The 22947-nt window shown below is 48.3% G+C and overlaps 1 protein-coding gene across 2 annotated transcripts in view; it reads right to left on the bottom strand.

The window, feature by feature from the left end:
* The window catches only part of kcnh6a (potassium voltage-gated channel, subfamily H (eag-related), member 6a), a 433047-nt gene that overhangs the window by 123576 nt on the left and 286524 nt on the right, over positions 1 to 22947 (bottom strand). The window contains exon 6 of one of the 2 annotated variants that reach the window (XM_072486929.1): positions 12237 to 12662. The exons of the other annotated variant lie outside the window; for it this stretch is intronic. Coding sequence (XP_072343030.1) covers positions 12237 to 12662 — 426 coding nt within the window. The remainder of the gene's footprint in view (positions 1 to 12236; positions 12663 to 22947) is intronic. 2 annotated transcript variants of the gene reach the window in all.

Below are 22947 nucleotides of genomic sequence, written 5' to 3'. Positions count from 1 at the left end.
ACACTCCTCTGTCGAAAAGGAGGCGCAAGCCATTGTGGAAGCTGTGCGACACTGGAGGCATTACCTGGCCGGCAGAAGATTCATTCTCCTCACAGACCAACGGTCAGTTGCCTTCATGTTTAACAACACAGCGGGGCAAAATTAAGAACGACAAGATTTTGCGGTGGAGGATCGAGCTCTCCACCTATAACTACGAGACCTTGTATTGTCCTGGGAAGCTCAATGAGCCCCCAGATGCCCTATCCCGCGGTATCTGTGCCAACGCGCATGCAGACCGGTTACGGGCTATCCACAATGACCTCTGTCATCCGGGGTCACCCGGCTTCTCCACTTCATCAAGGCCCGCAACCTGCCCTACTCCACTGAGGAGGTTAGGGTCATGACGAGGGACTGCCAAATCTGCGCAGAGTGCAAACCGCACTTCTATCGGCCAGACAAGGCCCACCTGATGAAGGCCTCCCGCCCCTTCGAATGCCACAGCATGGATTTCAAAGGGCCCCTCCCCTTCACTGACCGTAATGTGTACTTTCTCAACGTTGTTGATGAGTCTCACGTTTTCTCTTTGCCATCCCACGCCCCGACATGATCTCTGCCACTGTCATCAAGCTCCTGCGCAGCATCTTCACCCTGTTCGGTTTCCCTACCTACATACACAGTGATCGGGGCGCCTCTTTTATGAGTGATTAGCTGCGATCAGTACATGCTCAGTAAGTGCATCGCCTCGAGCAGGACTACCAGCTACAACCCCCGGGGAAACGGGCAGATGGAGAGGGAGAATGGTGTGGTCTGGAAGCCCGTCCTTCTGGCCTTACGGTCTAGAAGTCTCCCAGTCTCCCGCTGGCAGGAGGTCCTCCCCGATGCGCTCCACTCCATCCAGTCACTCTTGTGTACTGCAACTAATGAGACCCCTCATGACCAGCTATTTGTCTTTCCCAGGATGTCGATTTCCAGGGTCTCGCTTCAGTCCTGGCTAACAACGCCTGGGCCTGTCCTCCTCCTGAAACACGTGAGGAGCCATAAGGCCGACCCCATGGTCGAGAGGGTCCAGCTCCTCCACGTGAACCCTCAGTATGCCTATGTGGCACACCGCGATGGACGGCAGGACACAGTCTTCCTCCGGGACCTGGCTCCCGCAGGTACCCACACGCCCACCATCATCGCACCCCTTCCGTCTACCTTCCCATCTACACCAACATCCCTCCCTGGGTCCATTAGCTCCGCCCCTGCACCGTCGCCTTGTCCGGGACCCTGTTGTGAGGACGACATGCTCCCGGAGCCGAAGGTCTCGACACCTGTGCCCACACCGCAGCCGGAGCTGCGGCGTTCACAGCGGATGATACGGGCTCCTGTGAGACATAACCTATAAGCCTGCTTCACCCCCGCCGGACTTTTTTTTCTTAACAGGGGGTGAATGTGGTGAGCCACGTATGGCTATTGTATATACTCACTGTTGTTCTATTATTACTATTGTCATCGACATCCACTATTGTATATACTGCTGTTGAATTGTTGTGTTGATGCTGCTGTTGACTCCGTCTGTGGCTCCGCCCCTCTGAGGAGGTATATAACCGGCCGATCTGAGACAGGCTCTCAGTGCGTTAGTTGATTAAAGCCACTGTTCTTTGGTACAAACTGTCTCGACTGAATTGATGGTCATCAATTTAATCAACTAGACATGTGCCAACCTGTGGCTTCTCCCGCAGAGAGCGGTGGTCAGGGGAGAACTAATCTCCATTAGGGCCCACAGGGAGAAGAGAGAGAGGAGGGAGCGGGAGATTTTAAGGATGGACAGGAGTTATGCAGAGGCCCCCGAGGAGGGGCTACTTAGGGAGCGACGGAACCTCCAGACGGCATTCGACCTGATGACCACGGGGGAAGCAGAGGCACAGTGGAGGAAAGTGAAGGGGCGGCGTATGAGTATGGGGAAAAGGCGAGCCGGATGCTGGCACATCAGCTTCGTAAAAGGGAGGCAGCGAGGGAGATTGGTGGAGTTAGGGATAGAAACGGGGAATACGGTGCGGAGTGCGGTGAGAATAAATGAGGTATTTAGGGACTTCTATGGGGATCTGTACAGGTCTGAGCCCCCGGCGGGGGAGGAGGGGATGCGACGATTCCTAGATCAGCTGAGGTTCCCGAGGGTGGAGGAGGAGCAGGTGGCTGGTTTGGGGGCACCGATTGGGCTGGAGGAGCTGGTTAAAGGATTGGGGAACATGCAGGCGGGGAAGGCCCCGGGGCCGGATGGGTTCCCGGTTGAATTTTACAAGAAATACGTGGACCTGCTGGGCCCGTTGCTAGTGAGGACTTTTAATAAGGCGAGGGAGGAGGGGACCTTGCCCCCGACAATTTCCAGGGCGCTGATTTCTTTGATTTTGAAGCGGGACAAGGATCCATTGCAATGTGGGTCGTATAGACCGATCTCACTCCTCAATGTTGACGCTAAGTTGCTGGCGAAGGTGCTGGCTACGAGAATTGAGGACTGTGTCCTGGGGGGTGATTCATGAGGACCAGACGGGATTTGTGAAGGGTAGGCAGTGTAGCCACCTGAGTTGGCCAAGTCCCGATTTAAAATGGAGAACAGCAAAGGCTGAAGGGAAATTCAGCCAACATATGCAGAAACCAGTAGGTGCAAGTTACTCTGTATTAAACTCTGCAAAAGCTCAGACAGCATCGATACAAGCAGCCATCTGCATAATAATGTAGCAGTCATCTACATACTAATGAGCAATCCCCGGGAACAATCGCAACATTTGGGACAAACAAAGCTCAGCCAGACTCCCCGGCGCCAGCAGGAGCCAACACAAAAGAGGTTAACGGCCACCTCAAGACCGCCCATCGATCAGGGAACCGCTCCAGTATTGGAGAAATCGAACCAAGCGATTGGAACAAAGTCCAATCACCTAGAACCAGGTACAGAGTCCGCCCCGAAAGGCGGGAAGCCCCTGGGGACTATAAAGTTAAGCCCCCAAGCTCAAATCGTTCTTCTTGACAGGGTCACTCAGCAACGCGAACCAACCCTTGAGAGTGAACTGTCCAAGCTGCCGCATCACTGAAATAAGTCTCAAGTCGACGCTCGCTACGAGATAGGCGCTCTAGCTACCAGTCCATACCGGCTTTGAATCCCGCAGTTTCAGAATCCAAACGAAAGGCTATTTGTTCCCCTGACCTGGTGGGCCAGTCCGAAGCTATCCCCCTTGTTGTTTGCACTGGCAATTGAGCCGCTGGCCATGGCACTGAGGGAGTCCAGGAAATGGAGGGGGGGAGAGGAACACCGGGTGTCGTTGTATGCCGGTGACCTGTTGTTGTATATTGCGGATCCAGTGGAGGGGATGGCGGAGGTCATGCGGATCCTTAGGGAGTTTGGGGACATTTCGGGGTATAAACTCAACGTAGGGAAGAGTGAGCTCTTTGTGGTGCATTCAGGGGACCAGGGAAGGGGGATAGATGAGCTACCGCTGAAGAGGGCGTAAAGGAGCTTTCGGTACCTGGGGATTCAAGTAGCTAGGAGTTGGGGGGACCTGCACAAGCTCAATTTGACACGGTTGGTGGAGCAGATGGAGGAGGATTTTAAAAGATGGGATATGCTGCCAATCTCACTAGCAGGTAGGGTGCAGTCGATCAAAATGATGGTCCTTCCGAGGTTTCTCTTTGTGTTCCTGTGCCTTCCCATTTTGATCCCCAACGCCTTTTTCAAACGGGCATCATGGGAGCATCATGGGATTTGTGTGGGCGAATAAGACCCCAAGGGTGAAGAGGATGTTTCTGGAGCGAAGCAGGGACAGGGGGGAACTGGCATTGCCAAATCTATGTGGCTATTATTGGGCAGCCAATGTGGCGATGATCCGTAAGTGGGTAATGGAGGGAGAGGGGGCGGCGTGGAAGAGGCTAGAGATGGCGTCCTGTGTGGGCACGAGCCTGAGGGCCCTGGTGACGGCACCGCTACCACTCTCGCCGACAAGGTACACCACGAGTCTGGTGGTGGCGGCGACGCTGAAGATCTGGGGGCAGTGGAGGCGACACAGGGGCGAGGTGGGAACCTCGGTTTGGTCCCCGATTCGGGAGAATCATCGGTTCGTCCCGGGAAGGATGGATGGGGGGTTTCGGAGCTGGCATCGGGCAGGGAATAGAAGAATGGGGCACCTGTTCATCGATGGGACGTTTGCGAGTCTAGGGGCGCTGGAGGAGAAGTTTGGGCTACCACCGGGAAACGCTTTCAGGTACATGCAAGTGAGGGCGTTTGTGAGGCGGCAGGTGAGGGAATTCCCGCTGCTTCCAGCACGTAGGATTCAGGACAGGGTGATTCCGGGTGCATGGGTTGGAGAAAGCAAGGTTTCGGCCATTTACCAGGAGCTGCAGGAAGAGGAGGAGGCCTCAGTGGAGGAGTTGAAGGGCAAGTGGGAGGAGGAGTTTGGGGAGGAGATAGATGAGGGTTTTTGGGCTGATGCCCTGAGTAGGGTTAATTCTTCCTCCTCTTGCGCCAGGCTCAGCCTGTTTAAAGTTACTCACAAAGCGCATATAACAGGGGTGAGGTTGAGTAGGTTCTTTGGGATGGAAGACAGATGTGGGAGGTGCTCGGGGAGCCCAGCAAATCACATCCATATGTTCTGGTCGTGCCCGGCGCTGGATGGGTTTTGGAGGGGTTTTGCAAGGCCTATGTCCAAGGTGGTGAACGCCCGGGTCAAGCCGAGCTGGGGATTAGCATTATTTGGGGTATCGGACGAGCCGGGTGTGCAGGAGTGCAGTACTCTGGCCTTTGCGTCCCTGGTAGCCCGGCGGAGGATTTTGTTACTGTGGAAAGATGCAAAGCCCCCTAGTGTGGAAGCTTGGATCAATGACATGGCAGGGTTCACCAAGCTGGAGAGGGTAAAGTTTGCCTTGCGAGGGTCTGTGCAAGGGTTTTTCAGGCGGTGGCAACCGTTCCTAGACAATCTCGCGGAGCGTTAGGAGGAGGCCAGCAGCAGCAGCAACCCGGGGTTCTTTTGGGGTGGCGTTTGGGTTAAGGTGGGGTGTTTCCCTATTTGTGTTTTCTACAGTTATATGGGGGGTTATTGTATTTGGGGGAAATCCAATGTATAATTTCTGCTTGTTGTGTATTTGTTTCTTTTTCTTGTTGGGGGGGTGGTTTTGTTGAAAATTTGTTGAAAAATTTGAATAAATATATTTTCCAAAAAAAAAAATAGCCATACTTGACTCACCACAACCAGCTTCTTCAATCTGCTTTTAAAAATCTGATATGTGACTAAATATATTCAGCAAAATACAACATTGAACTGGCCCTGTCGACGCAAACTGTAATTTCTTAAAGGGCACACAAATTGAGTGAACACCTGACTATTAGAAAATCTTCATAAGAGGTTCTGTACACTGACTGGTGTCTCGCAGTCCCTCTCTCTCAGGGAGAATCTGTACACCGACTGGCGTCTCTCAGTCCCTCTCTCTCAGGGAGATATCTGTACACTGACTGGTGTCTCTCAGTCCCTCTCTCTCAGGGAGAATGTGTACACTGACTGGTGTCTCTCAGTCTCTCTCTCTCAGGGAGATATCTGTACACTGACCTGTGTCTCTCAGTCCCTCTCTCTCAGGGAGATGTGTACACTGACTGGTGTCTCTCAGTCCCTCTCTCTCAGGGAGATATCTGTACACTGACTGGTGTCTCTCAGTCCCCTCCCTCTCAGGGAGATATCTGTACACTGACTGGTGTCTCTCAGTCCCCTCCCTCTCAGGGAGATATCTGTACACTGACTGGTGACTCTCAGTCCCTCTCTCTCAGTGAGAATCTGTACACCGACTGGTGTCTCTCAGTCCCTCTCTCTCAGGGAGATATCTGTACACTGACTGGTGTCTCTCAGTCCCTCTCTCTCAGGGAGAATCTGTACACTGACTGGTGTCTCTCAGTCCCTCTCTCTGAGGGAGATATCTGTACACTGACTGGTGTTTCTCAGTCCCTCTCTCTCAGGGAGATATCTGTACACTGACTGGTGTCTCTCAGCCCCTCTCTCTTAGGGGTCAATACACTGACTGGTGTCTCTCAGCCCCTCTCTCTCAGGGAGAATCTGTACACCAACTGGTGTCTCTCAGTCCCTCTCTCTCAGGGAGATATCTGTCCACTGACTGGTGTCTCTCAGTCCCTCTCTATCAGGGAGAATGTGTACACTGACTGGTGTCTCTCAGTCTCGCTCTCTCAGGGAGATATCTGTACACTGACTGGTGTCTCTCAGTCCCTCTCTCTCAGGGAGATATGTGTACACTGACTGGTGTCTCTCAGTCCCTCTCTCTCAGGGAGATGTCTGTACACTGACTGGTGTCTCTCAGTCCCTCTCTCTCAGGGAGATATCTGTACACTGACTGGTGTCTCTCAGCCCCTCTCTCTCAGGGAGAATCTGTACACCGACTGGTGTCTCTCAGTCCCTCTCTCTCAGGGAGAATGTGTACACTGACTGGTGTCTCTCAGTCTCGCTCTCTCAGGGAGATATCTGTACACTGACTGGTGTCTCTCAGTCCCTCTCTCTCAGGGAGATATGTGTACACTGACTGGTGTCTCTCAGTCCCTCTCTCTCAGGGAGATGTCTGTACACTGACTGGTGTCTCTCAGTCCCTCTCTCTCAGGGAGATATCTGTACACTGACTGGTGTCTCTCAGTCCCTCTCTCTCAGGGAGATATCTGTACACTGACTGGTGTCTCTCAGTCTCTCTCTCTCAGGGAGATATCTGTACACTGGCTGGTGTCTCTCAGTCCCTCTCTCTCAGGGAGAATGTGTACACTGACTGGTGTCTCTCAGTCCCTCTCTCTCAGGGAGATGTCTGTACACTGACTGGTGTCTCTCAGTCCCTCTCTCTCAGGGAGATATCTGTACACTGACTGGTGTCTCTCAGTCCCTCTCTCTCAGGGAGATGTCTGTACACTGACTGGTGTCTCTCAGTCCCTCTCTCTCAGGGAGATATCTGTACACTGACTGGTGTCTCTCAGTCCCTCTCTCTCAGGGAGATATGTGTACACTGACTGGTGTCTCTCAGTCTCGCTCTCTCAGGGAGATATCTGTACACTGACTGGTGTCTCTCAGTCCCTCTCTCTCAGGGAGAATGTGTACACTGACTGGTGTCTCTCAGTCTCTCTCTCTCAGGGAGATATCTGTACACTGACCTGTGTCTCTCAGTCCCTCTCTCTCAGGGAGATGTGTACACTGACTGGTGTCTCTCAGTCCCTCTCTCTCAGGGAGATATCTGTACACTGACTGGTGTCTCTCAGTCCCCTCCCTCTCAGGGAGATATCTGTACACTGACTGGTGTCTCTCAGTCCCCTCCCTCTCAGGGAGATATCTGTACACTGACTGGTGACTCTCAGTCCCTCTCTCTCAGTGAGAATCTGTACACCGACTGGTGTCTCTCAGTCGATCTCTCTCAGGGAGATATCTGTACACTGACTGGTGTCTCTCAGTCCCTCTCTCTCAGGGAGAATCTGTACACTGACTGGTGTCTCTCAGTCCCTCTCTCTGAGGGAGATATCTGTACACTGACTGGTGTTTCTCAGTCCCTCTCTCTCAGGGAGATATCTGTACACTGACTGGTGTCTCTCAGCCCCTCTCTCTTAGGGGTCAATACACTGACTGGTGTCTCTCAGCCCCTCTCTCTCAGGGAGAATCTGTACACCAACTGGTGTCTCTCAGTCCCTCTCTCTCAGGGAGATATCTGTCCACTGACTGGTGTCTCTCAGTCCCTCTCTATCAGGGAGAATGTGTACACTGACTGGTGTCTCTCAGTCTCGCTCTCTCAGGGAGATATCTGTACACTGACTGGTGTCTCTCAGTCCCTCTCTCTCAGGGAGATATGTGTACACTGACTGGTGTCTCTCAGTCCCTCTCTCTCAGGGAGATGTCTGTACACTGACTGGTGTCTCTCAGTCCCTCTCTCTCAGGGAGATATCTGTACACTGACTGGTGTCTCTCAGCCCCTCTCTCTCAGGGAGAATCTGTACACCGACTGGTGTCTCTCAGTCCCTCTCTCTCAGGGAGAATGTGTACACTGACTGGTGTCTCTCAGTCTCGCTCTCTCAGGGAGATATCTGTACACTGACTGGTGTCTCTCAGTCCCTCTCTCTCAGGGAGATATGTGTACACTGACTGGTGTCTCTCAGTCCCTCTCTCTCAGGGAGATGTCTGTACACTGACTGGTGTCTCTCAGTCCCTCTCTCTCAGGGAGATATCTGTACACTGACTGGTGTCTCTCAGTCCCTCTCTCTCAGGGAGATATGTGTACACTGACTGGTGTCTCTCAGTCTCGCTCTCTCAGGGAGATATCTGTACACTGACTGGTGTCTCTCAGTCCCTCTCTCTCTGGGAGATATGTGTACACTGACTGGTGTCTCTCAGTCCCTCTCTCTCAGGGAGATGTCTGTACACTGACTGGTGTCTCTCAGTCCCTCTCTCTCAGGGCGATATCTGTACACTGACTGGTGTCTCTCAGTCCCTCTCTCTCAGGGAGATATCTGTACACTGACTGGTGTCTCTCAGTCCCTCTCTCTCAGGGAGAATGTGTACACTGACTGGTGTCTCTCAGTCTCGCTCTCTCAGGGAGATATCTGTACACTGACTGGTGTCTCTCAGTCCCTCTCTCTCAGGGAGATATGTGTACACTGACTGGTGTCTCTCAGTCCCTCTCTCTCAGGGAAATGTCTGTACACTGACTGGTGTCTCTCAGTCCCTCTCTCTCTGGGAGATATCTGTACACTGACTGGTGTTTCTCAGTCCCTCTCTCTCAGGGAGGTATCTGTACACTGACTGGTGTCTCTCAGCCCCTCTCTCTTAGGGGTCAATACACTGACTGGTGTCTCTCAGCCCCTCTCTCTCAGGGAGAATCTGTACACCGACTGGTGTCTCTCAGTCCCTCTCTCTCAGGGAGATATCTGTACACTGACTGGTGTCTCTCAGTCCCTCTCTCTCAGGGAGAATGTGTACACTGACTGGTGTCTCTCAGTCTCTCTCTCTCAGGGAGATATCTGTACACTGACTGGTGTCTCTCAGTCCCTCTCTCTCAGGGAGATATCTGTACACTGACTGGTGTCTCTCAGTCTCTCTCTCTCAGGGAAATATCTGTACACTGACTGGTGTCTCTCAGCCCCTCTCTCTTAGGGGTCAATACACTGACTGGTGTCTCTCAGTCCCTCTCTCTCAGGGAGATATCTGTACACTGACTGGTGTCTCTCAGTCCCTCTCTCTCAGGGAGATATCTGTACACTGACTGGTGTCTCTCAGTCCCTCTCTCTCAGGGAGATATGTGTACACTGACTGGTGTCTCTCAGTCCCTCTCTCTCAGGGAGATGTCTGTACACTGACTGGTGTCTCTCAGTCCCTCTCTCTCAGGGAGATATCTGTACACTGACTGGTGTTTCTCAGTCCCTCTCTCTCAGGGAGATATCTGTACACTGACTGGTGTCTCTCAGCCCCTCTCTCTTAGGGGTCAATACACTGACTGGTGTCTCTCAGCCCCTCTCTCTCTGGGAGAATCTGTACACCGACTGGTGTCTCTCAGTCCCTCTCTCTCAGGGAGATATCTGTACACTGACTGGTGTCTCTCAGTCCCTCTCTCTCAGGGAGAATCTGTACACTGACTGGTGTCTCTCAGTCTCTCTCTCTCAGGGAAATATCTGTACACTGACTGGTGTTTCTCAGTCCCTCTCTCTCAGGGAGAATCTGTACACTGACTGGTGTCTCTCAGTCCCTCTCTCTCAGGGAGAATCTGTACACTGACTGGTGTCTCTCAGTCCCTCTCTCTCAGGGAGATATCTGTACACTGACTGGTGTCTCTCAGTCCCTCTCTCTCAGGGAGAATCTGTACACTGACTGGTGTCTCTCAGCCCCTCTCTCTCAGGGAGATATCTATCCACTGACTGGTGTCTCACAGTCCCTCTCTCTTAGGGAGGATATCTATACACTGACTGGTGTCTCTCAGTCCCTCTCTCTCAGGGAGATATCTGTCCACTGACTGGTGTCTCTCAGTCCCTCTCTCTCAGGGAGATATCTATACACTGACTGGTGTCTCTCAGTCTCTCTCTCTCAGGGAGATATCTGTACACTGACTGGTGTCTCTCAGTTCCTCTCTCTCAGGGAGATGGCTGTATACTGACTGGTGTCTCTCAGTCCCTCTCTCTCAGGGAGATATTTGTACACAGACTGGTGTCTCTCAGCCCCTCTCTCTTAGGGGTCAATACACTGACTGGTGTCTCTCAGTCCCTCTCTCTCAGGGAGATATTTGTACACAGACTGGTGTCTCTCAGCCCCTCTCTCTTAGGGGTCAATACACTGACTGGTGTCTCTCAGTCCCTCTCGCTCAGGGAGATATCTGTACACTGACTGGTGTCTCTCAGTCCCTCTCACTCAGGGAGATATCTGTACACTGACTGGTGTCTCTCAGTTCCTCTCTCTTAGGGGGATATCTATACACTGACTGGTGTCTCTCAGTCCCTCTCTCTCAGGGAGCTATCTGTACACTGACTGGTGTATGTTTTACTTTATACCACTTTTCATTGAGTAGGTGCTTGGATCTGGTCTTGGGCATTACCTCTGAAATGATGGTCTGGCTAAGTCTCTGCCTCTGCCAAGTCACTCATTGTTTTTCTGGTTGGGACTTTCCCTGATTTCCCCTTGACCCCTTGGTCCTCACTTAGATGGTGGCCGGTGTTTGAAGGATCAATTGGCAACTCTCCACAGGGAGGGGTAGGGGAAGGAGGAGTGAACAAGGTCTGGATTAGCAAGAGAAGATCAGGAGGAGGCCATTCAGCCCCTCAAACCTGTTCTGCAATCCTGGCATGCCCTCCCTTACAGCACTCTGGGTGGACTTGCACCTCAGGGACTGCAGCGGGGCTAGAGGGCAGCTCACCCCCACCTTCTCAAGGGCAATTAGTGATCCATAATAAATGCAGGCCTAGCCAGCATCGGCCATTTCCTGTCAACTAATTGAGAAAGCTGAGTTAACAGGACACACCTCAGCTTGCTGCTGACAAGCGCCTGCACGCTCAACAGCTGCTCAGGGGCAGAGAGGCCACTGGGTGTTGTGGCTTGATGAAGAAATTGTCAGGTGTTGGATTCATCTGAAATATGATTCGCTCTTAATCACCAACCTGTCTGTAACTCATCAACACGATTGGATGTGGGAAAAGATGGAGAGAGCGATTATTGAGAAAGAGAGGAGGCAGAGAAAATGACAGACACCGAGAGAGGAAGAGGAAAGGCGGATGGATGAGGAGAAGGCAGGAAAAGAGACAGAGGGGAGTGAGAGACACAGAAAGAAAGAAAGGAGAATATGGGCAGGACAAATGGAGAGAGACATTGTGACAGAGGTTCACAGAGAAATACAAAGAGGGACGAGAGGCGCAAAAAAAGACAGTTACAATCGCACGCTGGAGAATTTGTTTTGTGTAATATTCCTACACTCTTTCAGCTCACTCATCACACCCTCACTCTGTCCCTCTCTCTCCCCTTGGCCTCCTTCTCTACACACTCTGTTCCCGCTCCCCACCCCCATCTCATTCTTTCTCTCCCCTCCCCTTGCCCAATCATATCCCTGGTCCTTACCGTCTCCCTCCCCACGCTCTGCCTCTTCAGTATAGTTGTGATTCCATAGACACTGGGAACTGTCTGGATCTTTGCCCCAGTGACTAATCTCCATATCCCAGCCTCAAAAGCAAGTGTTAGTGGGTGGATCCATTGTATAGTTACCGAAAGTATGCGAGCATGACAGTTACTGGTATGCGAGCATGATAATGTCTGTGGCCAGTGTTTGTTGGTCTGGATGTGTACCCGAGTGTGTTGAGGTGTGTGTGGTACATTTGTGAACATGCAGTCTGTGTGTGTGCAGGTGTCTATGTGTGCTTGTGCATGTTCGTGTGTGTGCAGGTGTCTATGTGCATGCATGTGTGTATGTGTGTTTGTACATATGTCCAAATGTGTGTGTATGTCTTTTTGTGTGTGTGTTTATACGTATATTTGTCCGCATGTGCCTGTTGATTTGTGTGTATGTGTGTGTATGCATCCGCCTGTGTTTGTGTGTGTGTCTTTGTGTGTATGTATCTATGCCGTGTCCGTTTCTTATTGTGTATAGGTGTGTTTGTGCCGATCTGTATGTTTGTGTATAAATGGGTGTGAAGGGTGATCTCTGGTCCTGCCGCTGTACAAGTCTCCATTTTGAACCTTGTAAGGGTTTGATTTAGCCGGCCTTTTGAAATTATCTTTTTATTCGTCCTTTACCTCATCAGATCCAGACCTAAAGATGAGAAGATCGAAGGGAATGGCAGCCACGATGTCGATGAGGAACCAGCCCTTGAAGTAATGGATGGCGATCTTGGCTGGGTGGCTCACCACCTCATCATTCTCATTGACGTAGGTGGTGCGGAAGTTGATGATGATGTCGATGATGAACATGATGTCAACGATCAGATCCACAACAGCCAGTGGATTGCATGAGTAGCCACATGCCAGTCGCTTCTCCTCTTCCTGATCGTTAAGCAGGAAGGCAGCAGAGTAGGGTGTGAAGATGGCAGTGTGTATGACCAGCAGGAGAATGAGCCAGTCCCAAACGGCCTTGAAAGGGCTGTAGTGAAGAATAGTCCATTTGTGAATACGAGGCGCTTGCAGCTTATATTCTGGAAGCACATCAGCTCCCAGCGATAGGACCTATAAAGGATGAAGAACAATAAGTGATTACTGATGTAGACCAGACCAGAATGTTCCCGGGCTCTGGGTCTGCATTGACAGATCTTGGCCAGTTGGAGTGTCACTCGTAGCTGGCTTGCCCCTGTAATAATTCCAAACCTCATTCTAGAGACGTAAGTGCATTAACCCAGACGACCAGACCAGTGCAGTATGGAAGGAGTGCTGCATGCCAAAGTTGCTGTCTGGCTCTCAAATGGACATGAAAGATTCCAAGGCACTATTTTGAAGAAGCGATGGTTCTCCCTGGTGTCCTGAGCAATATTTATCCCTAGCAAACATCATTACAGCAGATGATCGGGTCATTACATTTTTATTTAAAAACATTTTTTAAAACAAATTTAGAGTACCCAATCATTTTTTTGTTCCCAATTATAGGGCAATTTAGCACGGCCAATCCACCTAACCAGCACATCTTTGGGTTGTGGGGGTGAAACCCACACAAACACGGGAAGAATGTGCAAACTGCACACGGACAGTGATCCAGGGCCGGGATTCTAACCCGGGTCCTCAGCGCCGTAGTCCCAGTGCTAACCACTGCGCCACGTGCCGCCCCTATCGGGTCTTTAAAAACTGAGGAGCGGGCAATGGAAATCTTGAGCACAGACAATAAAGAACTATAAACAGGAGCTGAATAAATTGCTGGCTTTCAGGGGGAAAATCACCCACAGGTTGCAGTCTATACATGCCTGACCTAACCAGTACTCTTTGTATGATGACCAACTCTGTAATCCTAGAGGTCCCGTCACAGAACCCCTCACCATTAACCTCCCCACTCGATCAAACCATTTCCGATATGGTTTACGGTGAAATTTTAAATAACAAGCACAATTTTTTGAATGTGCCAGTGCTAGCCCTCCTGGGTTCTGGGGATTTTCCTGGAGACTCTAAGACATTCCAGAACGATTGGTTTATCCAAACTTCTCCTTCCCCAGCCTCAGTCTTTTGTTATGTTTTGTGACTTACAAGCTATTTGAAGAATTCTGACTCTTGGCTACACTAAGCATCACAGACATTCCCTTTCCAACCCACTTGTACTTTCAAGGGCAGTGTGGGTCTCTGGCAGGGCCAGCATTAGTTTCCCATCCATAAATACCCAAGAACTGAGGGGCAGTTAAGAGTCAATCACATTGCCGTGGGTCTGGAGTCACATGTACGCCAGGTCAGATAAGGGTGGCAGATTTCCTTCCCGAAAGGGCATGAGCAAACCAAATGGATTTTTACGACTATCGATGGTACTTTCACAGTCTATGGTGACTAGCTTTATATTCCAGATTTTATTCATTGAGTTTAAATTCCACTAGCTGCCGTGGTGGGATTTGAGCCCGTATCGCAGAGCATTTGCATGAATCACTCGTCCAGAGACCACCATCTCCACTAGGTGGCACTAGGGCACCGTCTCCCTCAGGAAACCTCTGAGCTTCTAATTGAAACAGTAACATAGGAGCAGGAGAAGGCCATTTAGCCCATCAAGCCTGTTCCGCCTGTCAATTAAATATTAACTCTATCCACTCAGCTTGGCTCCACCCCCCTTAATATCCTCGTCTGACAATAATCCATTGATCTCAGTTTTGGAATTTTCAAGTGCCCCTCAGGTTTTTGAAGGAGGGCGTTTCAAGTTCCCACCATCCTTCGTGTGACGAAGGAGGTCACAATAAAGCGATTAAGTAGAATAAAATGAAATTTAATTAAGAGATTTAATTTCCATCCCACTGCACAGAAGCAGCATCAAGCCATAAATTTTAAGCAGTGACAAAAAGTAAAACGATTATATTTTCTCAACCGCTGGGATGAGACCTTTAAATGGTTTTTATTTCTCAATTTATTTAGAAATGCACTTTTTAAAAGCCTGGCTCTGCATTTGCCTCACAGTTAGTTAAGGTAAGAAACATCAAGAACTCTGTGCTCCAGCTCTGCTGTAACACCTTCAAGTTGTCAATGTTTCAGGAAGAGATCAGCGTTTTCTCAGCATTTCACACCCACCAGATGTCGCCCAATAGGGAGCGGGGGATAAGCAGAGCCCACTCCCTCCCTCTCAGGAGTGGGAAATATGCAAGGCCCAAGACTCTTCGACTAGGGAGTAAGGGCTATGTAGCCAGTTAAAATGGCTAACTCCCGATTTAGAATGGCCAACCCCGATTTAAAACGGCGAACGGAAAAGGCTGATGGGAAAATCAGCCAACAGGACTAAAACAAGCAGCTGCAGGTAAAACTGTGCATTCGCCTCTGGGAAGGCCAGACAAGATCGATACCTGCAGCCATCAGCACAACAAAACACCAGCCACCTGAATATTAATTAGCAATCCCTGGAACAATGTGCAACAAATTAGACACACAAAGCCAACCCAGACTTTTCGGCGCCAACAGGAGCCTACACAAAGAGAGGTGAACGACCACCGCAAAACCGCCCATCGATCAAGGAATCGCTCCAGCATTGGAGAATATCGAACCAAGGGATTGGGACGAAGTCCAATCACTTGGAACCAGGTACAGGGTCCCCCCCCCGAAAGGCGGGAAGCCCCTGGGGACTATAAGAATAGAGTCCAAGTTCAAATCGCCACTTCTTCACCCTTCTACAACCCCTGCCACCTTCTGCAACAACTGCTCAAATCGTAAGTCTTACTTCAACGCTCGCTACGAGACAGGCGCTCCTAGCTATCGAACTGTACCAGCTTCGAATCCCGCAGGCTCAGAACCCAAACGAAAGGCCATTCGTTTCCCTGACCTGGTGGGCCATTTCCAAAGTTAAGTATTGGCCTGTTAATTGTAGGAAGTAGCTTAGAAGTAGAATTTATGCATGAATATTGATTACTGTATATAATAAATGTGCGTTGATTTAACTCTTACTAAGCGGTGTGTTGGATTATTGATCATTGCTCGGACTTGAACCACATGGCGCTATCAGAAAGATACCTGCCGACTCAAGAGCAAAGGTGATCGAACAGAGCAATTGAACTAAGGCTAAAGTTAACGAGCAACAGTTGTGCAAAGCCAGGCCTCCCCACTGGGGGAACGGGACTTGGGGGGGTGGGGGGGGAGAGAAGGATGCGCAGAGCCTGTCATGATATGCAGACAGGCAGATAATGATATACAGACAGGCACAGACAGGCAGCTAATGAACACAGAGAACAGGACATGACCAATGAGCAGGCAGGACACTCAGGGGTGGTATCTCACTATAAAAGGTACGAGCGCTCACACTCCACCTCTTTCCACTGATGAACATCTACAAAGTGAGTCAGGGTGTATATACAGTATCACATCTCCAGCACGTGGCTAAGAGCAAGTCCGGTTCAGTCAGACAGAGTAAACACACTTCGGTTGGCAGAGAGTCGAACTCATAGAGAACTGTGCTAACTGTGCTACTGGTTCAATAAATCAGATTGAACTAACTTCAAGGTCTGGAGTATCTTTTGGTTAAAGCTGCATCCAGTTGCAGCCTGTGTTATCCCACCGTACATAACACAACATGCTACCAGGAGACTGCTTAATCTAGGTGGTTTACCTCAGTCCGTTCCGTGATGACCAGCCAATGTATCCCGGCACCATGGAGAAGATTCAGGCTCCTCACCAGCTCAGGACCTCTGGCAATCTCAGTGCCAACTGGCAGACATTCAAGCAAAAGTTTCTGCTGTACATCGAAGCTTCAGACCTCGTGGGTGCGTCTGATGCAAGGAAGATCGCGCTTCTCCTCTCAACAGCGGGTGATCAAGCCATCAAACTCTTCAACTCTTTTCACTTCACCGAAGAACATAAGAACATAAGAACTAGGAGCAGGAGTAGGCCATCTGGCCCCTCGAACCTGCTCCGCCATTCAATGAGATCATGGCTGATCTTTTGTGGACTCAGCTCAACTTTCCGGCCCGAACACCATAACCCTTAATCCCTTTATTCTTCAAAAAACGATCTATCTTTATCTTAAAAACATTTAATGAAGGAGCCTCTACTGCTTCACTGGGCAAGGAATTCCATAGATTCACAACCCTTTGGGTGAAGAAGTTCCTCCTAAACTCAGTCCTAAATCTACTTCCCCTTATTTTGAGGCTATGCCCCCTAGTTCTGCTTTCACCCGCCAGTGGAAACAACCTGCCCGCATCTATCCTATCTATTCCCTTCATAATCTTATATGTTTCTATAAGATACCCCCTCATCCTTCTAAATTCCAACAAGTACAGTCCCAGTCTACTCAACCTCTCCTCGTAATCCAACCCCTTCAGCTCTGGGATTAACCTAGTGAATCTCCTCTGCACACCCTCCAGTGCCAGTACGTCCTTTCTCAAGTAAGACAAGCAGGACAAGACAAAGTTTCAGACCATCCTGGACAAGTTTGACAGTCACTGTGAAGTGGACACCAATGAAATCTTCGAGCGCTACATATTCAAACAGCGTCTACAACATAAAGATGAATCTTGCAACTCCTTCTTAACTAACCTCCGTCTGCTAACGCTGTCCTGCAACTTTGGTGATATTGCTGACTCCATGATCAGAGACCAAATCGTTTTTGGAGTTCACTCTGATCCTCTGAGAGAGCAGCTACTGAAAATCAAGCATTTGACTCTGCCAGTCGCGATTGAAACATGCACAGTGCATGAGCACGCTGAAAATCGCTATGCCCAGTACAAATCGGCTGAAAATGAGAAACTTGCCTCGCACAAGGCGGGGAGTGTGCAGGCCATCTCCCGGATGCAGCGCCTCAGCATTGATGAAAGCGGCCATTTCGTGCGCTTTTCCCTGGGCCCCACGCATGTGCGATGTGAACAGGATAACGAAGCGGCCGACACCCGCACTGCACATGTGCGACGACGCGCAGAGCGTCAGGACGCCGACGTCATGATGTGCTCGATCTGCGGCAACGTCCACTTAAAGAAACACTGCCCTGCAAGAGGCAGGCGATGTTTAAACTGCGAGGAGCCTGGACACAATGCAGCCTTGTGCAGGTCTGCACCACCAGTCAGGGGCCAGCGCTCCCAATTCCGACGACTGCGCGTTCAGAGTGTGCAACAACAATTACAGGATTCTCATCCTGGTAGCACAACGGATCTAGAGGAAGAATGACTGGACTCCGCCTACTGTGTGGGCATCATTAGCAAATGTGAATATGCCACATCCAACTCATCACAAAGTCAATCCATCCTTGCTGTGGATTCTGCGGACAAATGGCGTGCGGTGATGCAGGTCAACCACTGCTCCATCCAGTTTAAGCTGGACACAGGTGCTTCTGCCAACCTCCTCTCACAGGCAGATTTCAAACGTATCCAGAAGCCCCCCAAGGTCCTTCCCGCAGCCTGCAGGCTCCTGGACTACAACGGAAATGCCATCACGGCACTGGGATCCTGCCATCTACTCGTCTCCAACCGGAGCACCCATGCACGGTTACGTTTTGAAATTGTCAAGCCAGACAGGGCATCCTTACTTGGCGCGAATGCCTGCAAACAGCTGAACCTCGTGCAGCGGGTTTACACAACGACATCCTCCAGTGTGGATCTTCAGGCCGGCATTGACAACATCCTCGCTCAGTATCCGGATGTGTTCAACGGGATGGGCACGCTGCCATATCGATACAAGATTCTGCGATGACCTGATGCCAAGCCAGTGGTCCACGCACCACGCTGGGTCCCGGCTCCGCTGAGGGAGCGCCTGAAGGCACAGCTCAAGGATCTTCAGCAACAGGGCATCATTTTCAAGGTAACCAAACTGACTGACTGGGTCAGCTCGATGGTATGTGTCAGCAAGCCTTCGGGAGACCTGCGCAACTGCATTGCTCCCAAGGATCTCAATAAGAATATAATGCGTGAACACTACTGTCATGTGAGAGTACCTTTAAGAAATGAATGTTTAAGCAATGTACCTTTAAGAAATGCAGTGATGTCAGAGTGTGGGTGGAGCTGGGCTTCAGCTCGGCCATTTTGAAGTTTTTAATTTCAGTTTGAGGAGAAAGCTGGGAGTGTCTCTGTGTTTTGCTGAGAGCAGCAGGAAGAAAACACAGAACTGGTCTGGTGATGTCTGCAAATCCAAAGACTATAAATATATTGAATGTAACCTCATGTCTGTTTTTGAAGGTGAAGTCTTTTGGATGTTTAAAAGAACAGCTTGACGGATTATTTAGTGTTGTAGTCTTTTGGGGTTATCTTTGAAGTAATGGGTGTTAGGATATTCAATGTTTGTTTTTTAAAGGTTAAATTGAGTTCATAGAATAAACATTGTTTTGTTTTAAAAACCACATGTCCATAATTGTAATACCACACCTGGGGAACAAGCCGTGGGCTTCAAAAGCAACAATCCATTAAAGGTGGGAGTTGGGTGAACTCCATGATACATTTTGGGGTTCTGAAAACACCTCTCCCATAACAATTGGGGGCTTGAGGGGGATAAATGTCTATCTATTGGATTGGGTTTTGGGAACTTAAAGACAGTGAAGGATTGTTGCTTTTCCGGAGTGGTATTTTAGTTTAAGTGTGTTGTGGACAATGGCTCTTTCGGAGGCTCAGAGGTTTTTGAGGGTGGAGACGGTCACACGCAGTACCTTACGGACAGAGACTAAAAGCAGACTGTTAGATTTGGCAAAAGCATTGCAGTTAACATTACCTGACAAAATGCAAAAAGATGAGGTAATTATGGCACTGGTTAAGCATTTAAAGTTGCCTGAGATACCGTTTGAATCATTGGAAATGGCAAAAATTCAGTTGCAAATTAAACAAATGGAACATGAGAAATAATTAAAGCGGCTTGAATACGAAAGAGAGAGAGCGGAAAACGAAAGAGAAAGAGAGAGAGAGGAAAAAGAAAAGGAGAGAGAAGAAAGGAGAAAAGAAAGAATAGTCCTAGCAGAACAAAAAGAAAAAGAAAGGGAGATACAGATCAGGGAAAAAGATAAAGAGAGGGGGTTTGAACTTCAGAAAATGGCCATGAAACATGACAGTCAGTTAAAATTGCCAGACGTAAAGGGAAACGTACAGTTGGATGATAGTGATGAGGATAGTGAGAAAGAGCGTCATAGTCAAAGGCTTGGTGGGAATCTATTTAAATATAGATTTTCTATGTTCTATGTTCTATGTCCAAGCATTGCCAAGGTTTGATGAGAAGTAAGTGGAAGCCTTTTTCATTTCATTTGAGAAGGTAGCTAAACAAATGAAATGGCCACAGGACATGTGGGTGTTACTGATTCAAACAAAGCTGGTAGGTAGAGCTAGTGAAGTGTTTGCATCACTACCGGAGGAGGTATCTGGAACGTATGAGGAGGTGAAGAAATCCATCTTAAGTGCATATGAGCTGGTGCCTGAAGCTTACAGACAAAGGTTTAGAAATTTAAGGAACGAATTTGGTCAAACATACATGGAGTTTGAAAGAGTCAAACAGAGTAATTTTGATAGGTGGATAAGGGCTTTGAAATAGATCAAACATATGAAGCTCTCAAAAATTATACTTTTGGAGGAGTTTAAAAATTCAATTCCTGATGTAGTGAGAACTCATGTGGAAGAACAGAGGGTTAAAACTGTGAGATTAGCAGCTGAAATGGCAGATGATTATGAATTAGTTCATAAATCAAAGCTTGGTTTCCGACATCAGTTTCAGCCGGTGAGGGATAGAAACTGGGTACATGAGAAATACTCAAGTGGTAAAGGTAAAGGTGATCTGATGAGAGACAATAAAGAGAGTCTACCTCAGATTAAAAAAGAAATCCAGGAGGGTGGAAGAGACATGAAAAGTTTCAAATGTTTTCACTGTAATAAACTAGGCCATGTAAAGTCACAGTGTTGGTGGTTGATGAAAAGCACTGGAAATGTTGATGTGGTAAAACAGGATAAGACAGTGGGATTTGTTAGAGTGGTAAAGGAAAGCCCAAGGGAAGCAAAGGAGGTGCAAACGATTGTACAGCCTGTTCAAGAAGTAATTGTTAGGAAGGTGCCAGATGTCTTTAAAGAATTTACTTGTGTGAGTAAAGTTTACTCATGTGTATCAGGAGGAGCAGGTAAAGAAGTCACAATTTTAAGAGATACAGGGGCTAGTCAATCTTTAATGGTAAGAGAGGAGGAATTATGTAGTTTGGGAAGAATGTTGCCAGAAAAGCTGGTGATATGTGGAATTCAAGGTGAGAGGAGTAGCGTTCCATTATATAAGGTAAGGTTGGAAAGTCCAGTGAAGAGTGGTGAAGTGGTAGTAGGAGTAATAGATAAACTATCTTGCTCAGGAATACAGTTTATCTTGGGTAATGATATAGCTGGATCACAGGTGGGAGTGATGCCTACTGTGGTTGATAAGCCAGTGGAAAATCAGACAACTGAAGTGTTGAAGGACGAATATCCTGGGATTTTTCCGGATTGTGTAGTAACAAGGTCGCAAAGTCACAGGTTAAGACAAGAGGAGAAATCAAAGTGTGAAGATGAGGTTGAAGTGCAATTATCAGAAACGATTTTTGATCAGATGGTTGAAAAAGAACAAGAACAGGTGGAGGATGAGGCGGGTATCTTTAGTTCAGGAAAATTGGCGGAGTTACAACAGAAATAAAACGTAGAAATAAAATGGAGATATCAGAAAGCATATACGGAAGAGGAATCTGAGAGTATACCAGAGTGTAATTACCGTAAAAGTGATGTCTTGATGAGAAAATGGAGACCTGTACATATGCAGGCGGATGAAAAGTGGGCAGAAGTTCATTAAGTAATATTGCCGGTAGGGTATAGAAAGGAGGTGTTGCGAGTAGCACATGAGGTACCAATGGGAGATCATTTGGGAATAAGGAAAACTAAAGCAAAAATCCAGAAACATTTTTATTGGCCTGGACTACATAAAGATGTAGTTAAATTTTGTCAATCATGTCATACATGTCAAGTGATAGGGAAACCTCAAGCAGTGATAAAACCAGTGCCCTTAATACCCATTCCAGCATTTGAGGACCTTTTACGAGGGTCCTAATTGATTGTGGAGGACCGCTTCCTAAAACCAAAAGTGGGAATCAATATCTTTTGACTATAATGGGTGTGTCTATTATGTTTTCAGAGGCCATTCCAGTGCGTAATATTACAGCTAAAAGGATTGTGGAGGAATTACTTAAATTCTTTACGAGATATGGACTACCCACAGAAATTCAATCGGGTCAAGGATCGAATTTTACTTCAAAGTTATTCAAAGAAGTTATGGATAGCTTAGGAATAAAACAATTTAAATCAACTGCGTACCATTCAGAATCGCAGGGAGCGTTAGAAAGGTGGCATCAGATATTAAAGACAATGTTGAGTCGTAGTGTCAAGATTATCCAGAGGATTGGGTTAAAGGAATTCCATTCGTATTGTTTGCAATTAGGGATGCACCTAATGAGTCTACCAAATTTAGTCCTTTTGAACTCATTTTTGGTCATGAGGTAAGAGGACCACTTAAATTGATTAAGGAAAAATTGGTGGGTGAGAACTCGGAAATTACACTATTGGATTACGTGTCAAATTTTAGGGAACGATTAAATAGTGCAGGTGAGTTGGCTAGACAACATTTGAAAGTTGCACAAAATGCGATGAAATGGGTAGCGGACAAGAAATCCAAAGTTCGTAGTTTTGCCAGTGGGGATAAAGTTTTAGTGTTGTTACCAGTGGTAGAGGAGCCTTTAAAAGCTAGGTTTTGTGGACCGTATCAGATTGAATGAAATTAAGTGAGATGAATTATGTGGTAAAATCGCCAGATAGATGGTAAGACTCACCGAGTGTGTCATGTGAATATGCTTAAAAGGTACTTTGAAAGGGAAGGAGAGAAAAAGGAGGTTTTTATGATTCTAACTCAAAATGACAAACCAAATCCAGATGACTGTGAATTTGACATACCTCAAATTAAATTGGAAAATGAGGATGTTCTTAAAAATTGGGATGAATTGTTAAGTTACCTTCCAGAGGAAAAACAAACTGACCTGAGAGAGTTATTGATATCACATGGGCAAGTTTGTAGAGATAAATTGGGAAGTTCTAAAATGGCTACACATGACGTAGCTGTGGGAAATGCTGTTCCGATCAAACAACATCCATATAGACTTAATCCTTTAAAATTGGCACAGGTTAACAAAGAGATTGAGAGTATGCTTACAAATGGCATAATTGAAGTTGGTTGCAGCCAATGGAGCTCACCCATAGTGATGGTACCTAAACCAGACGGTACCCAACGGTTGTGTGTGGACTACAGAAAGGGGAATGCAGTTACAAGAATGGACTCTTACCCTATCCCACGTTTGAAGGATTGCATTGAGAAAGAACAAGAACAAAGAACAAAG

Source organism: Scyliorhinus torazame, chromosome 21 (genome assembly GCF_047496885.1).
Source record: "Scyliorhinus torazame isolate Kashiwa2021f chromosome 21, sScyTor2.1, whole genome shotgun sequence".
Taxonomy (NCBI): domain Eukaryota; kingdom Metazoa; phylum Chordata; class Chondrichthyes; order Carcharhiniformes; family Scyliorhinidae; genus Scyliorhinus; species Scyliorhinus torazame.
The sequence above is the reverse complement of the archived record's forward strand: the minus strand, read 5'-3'. Positions and strand labels throughout refer to the sequence as shown.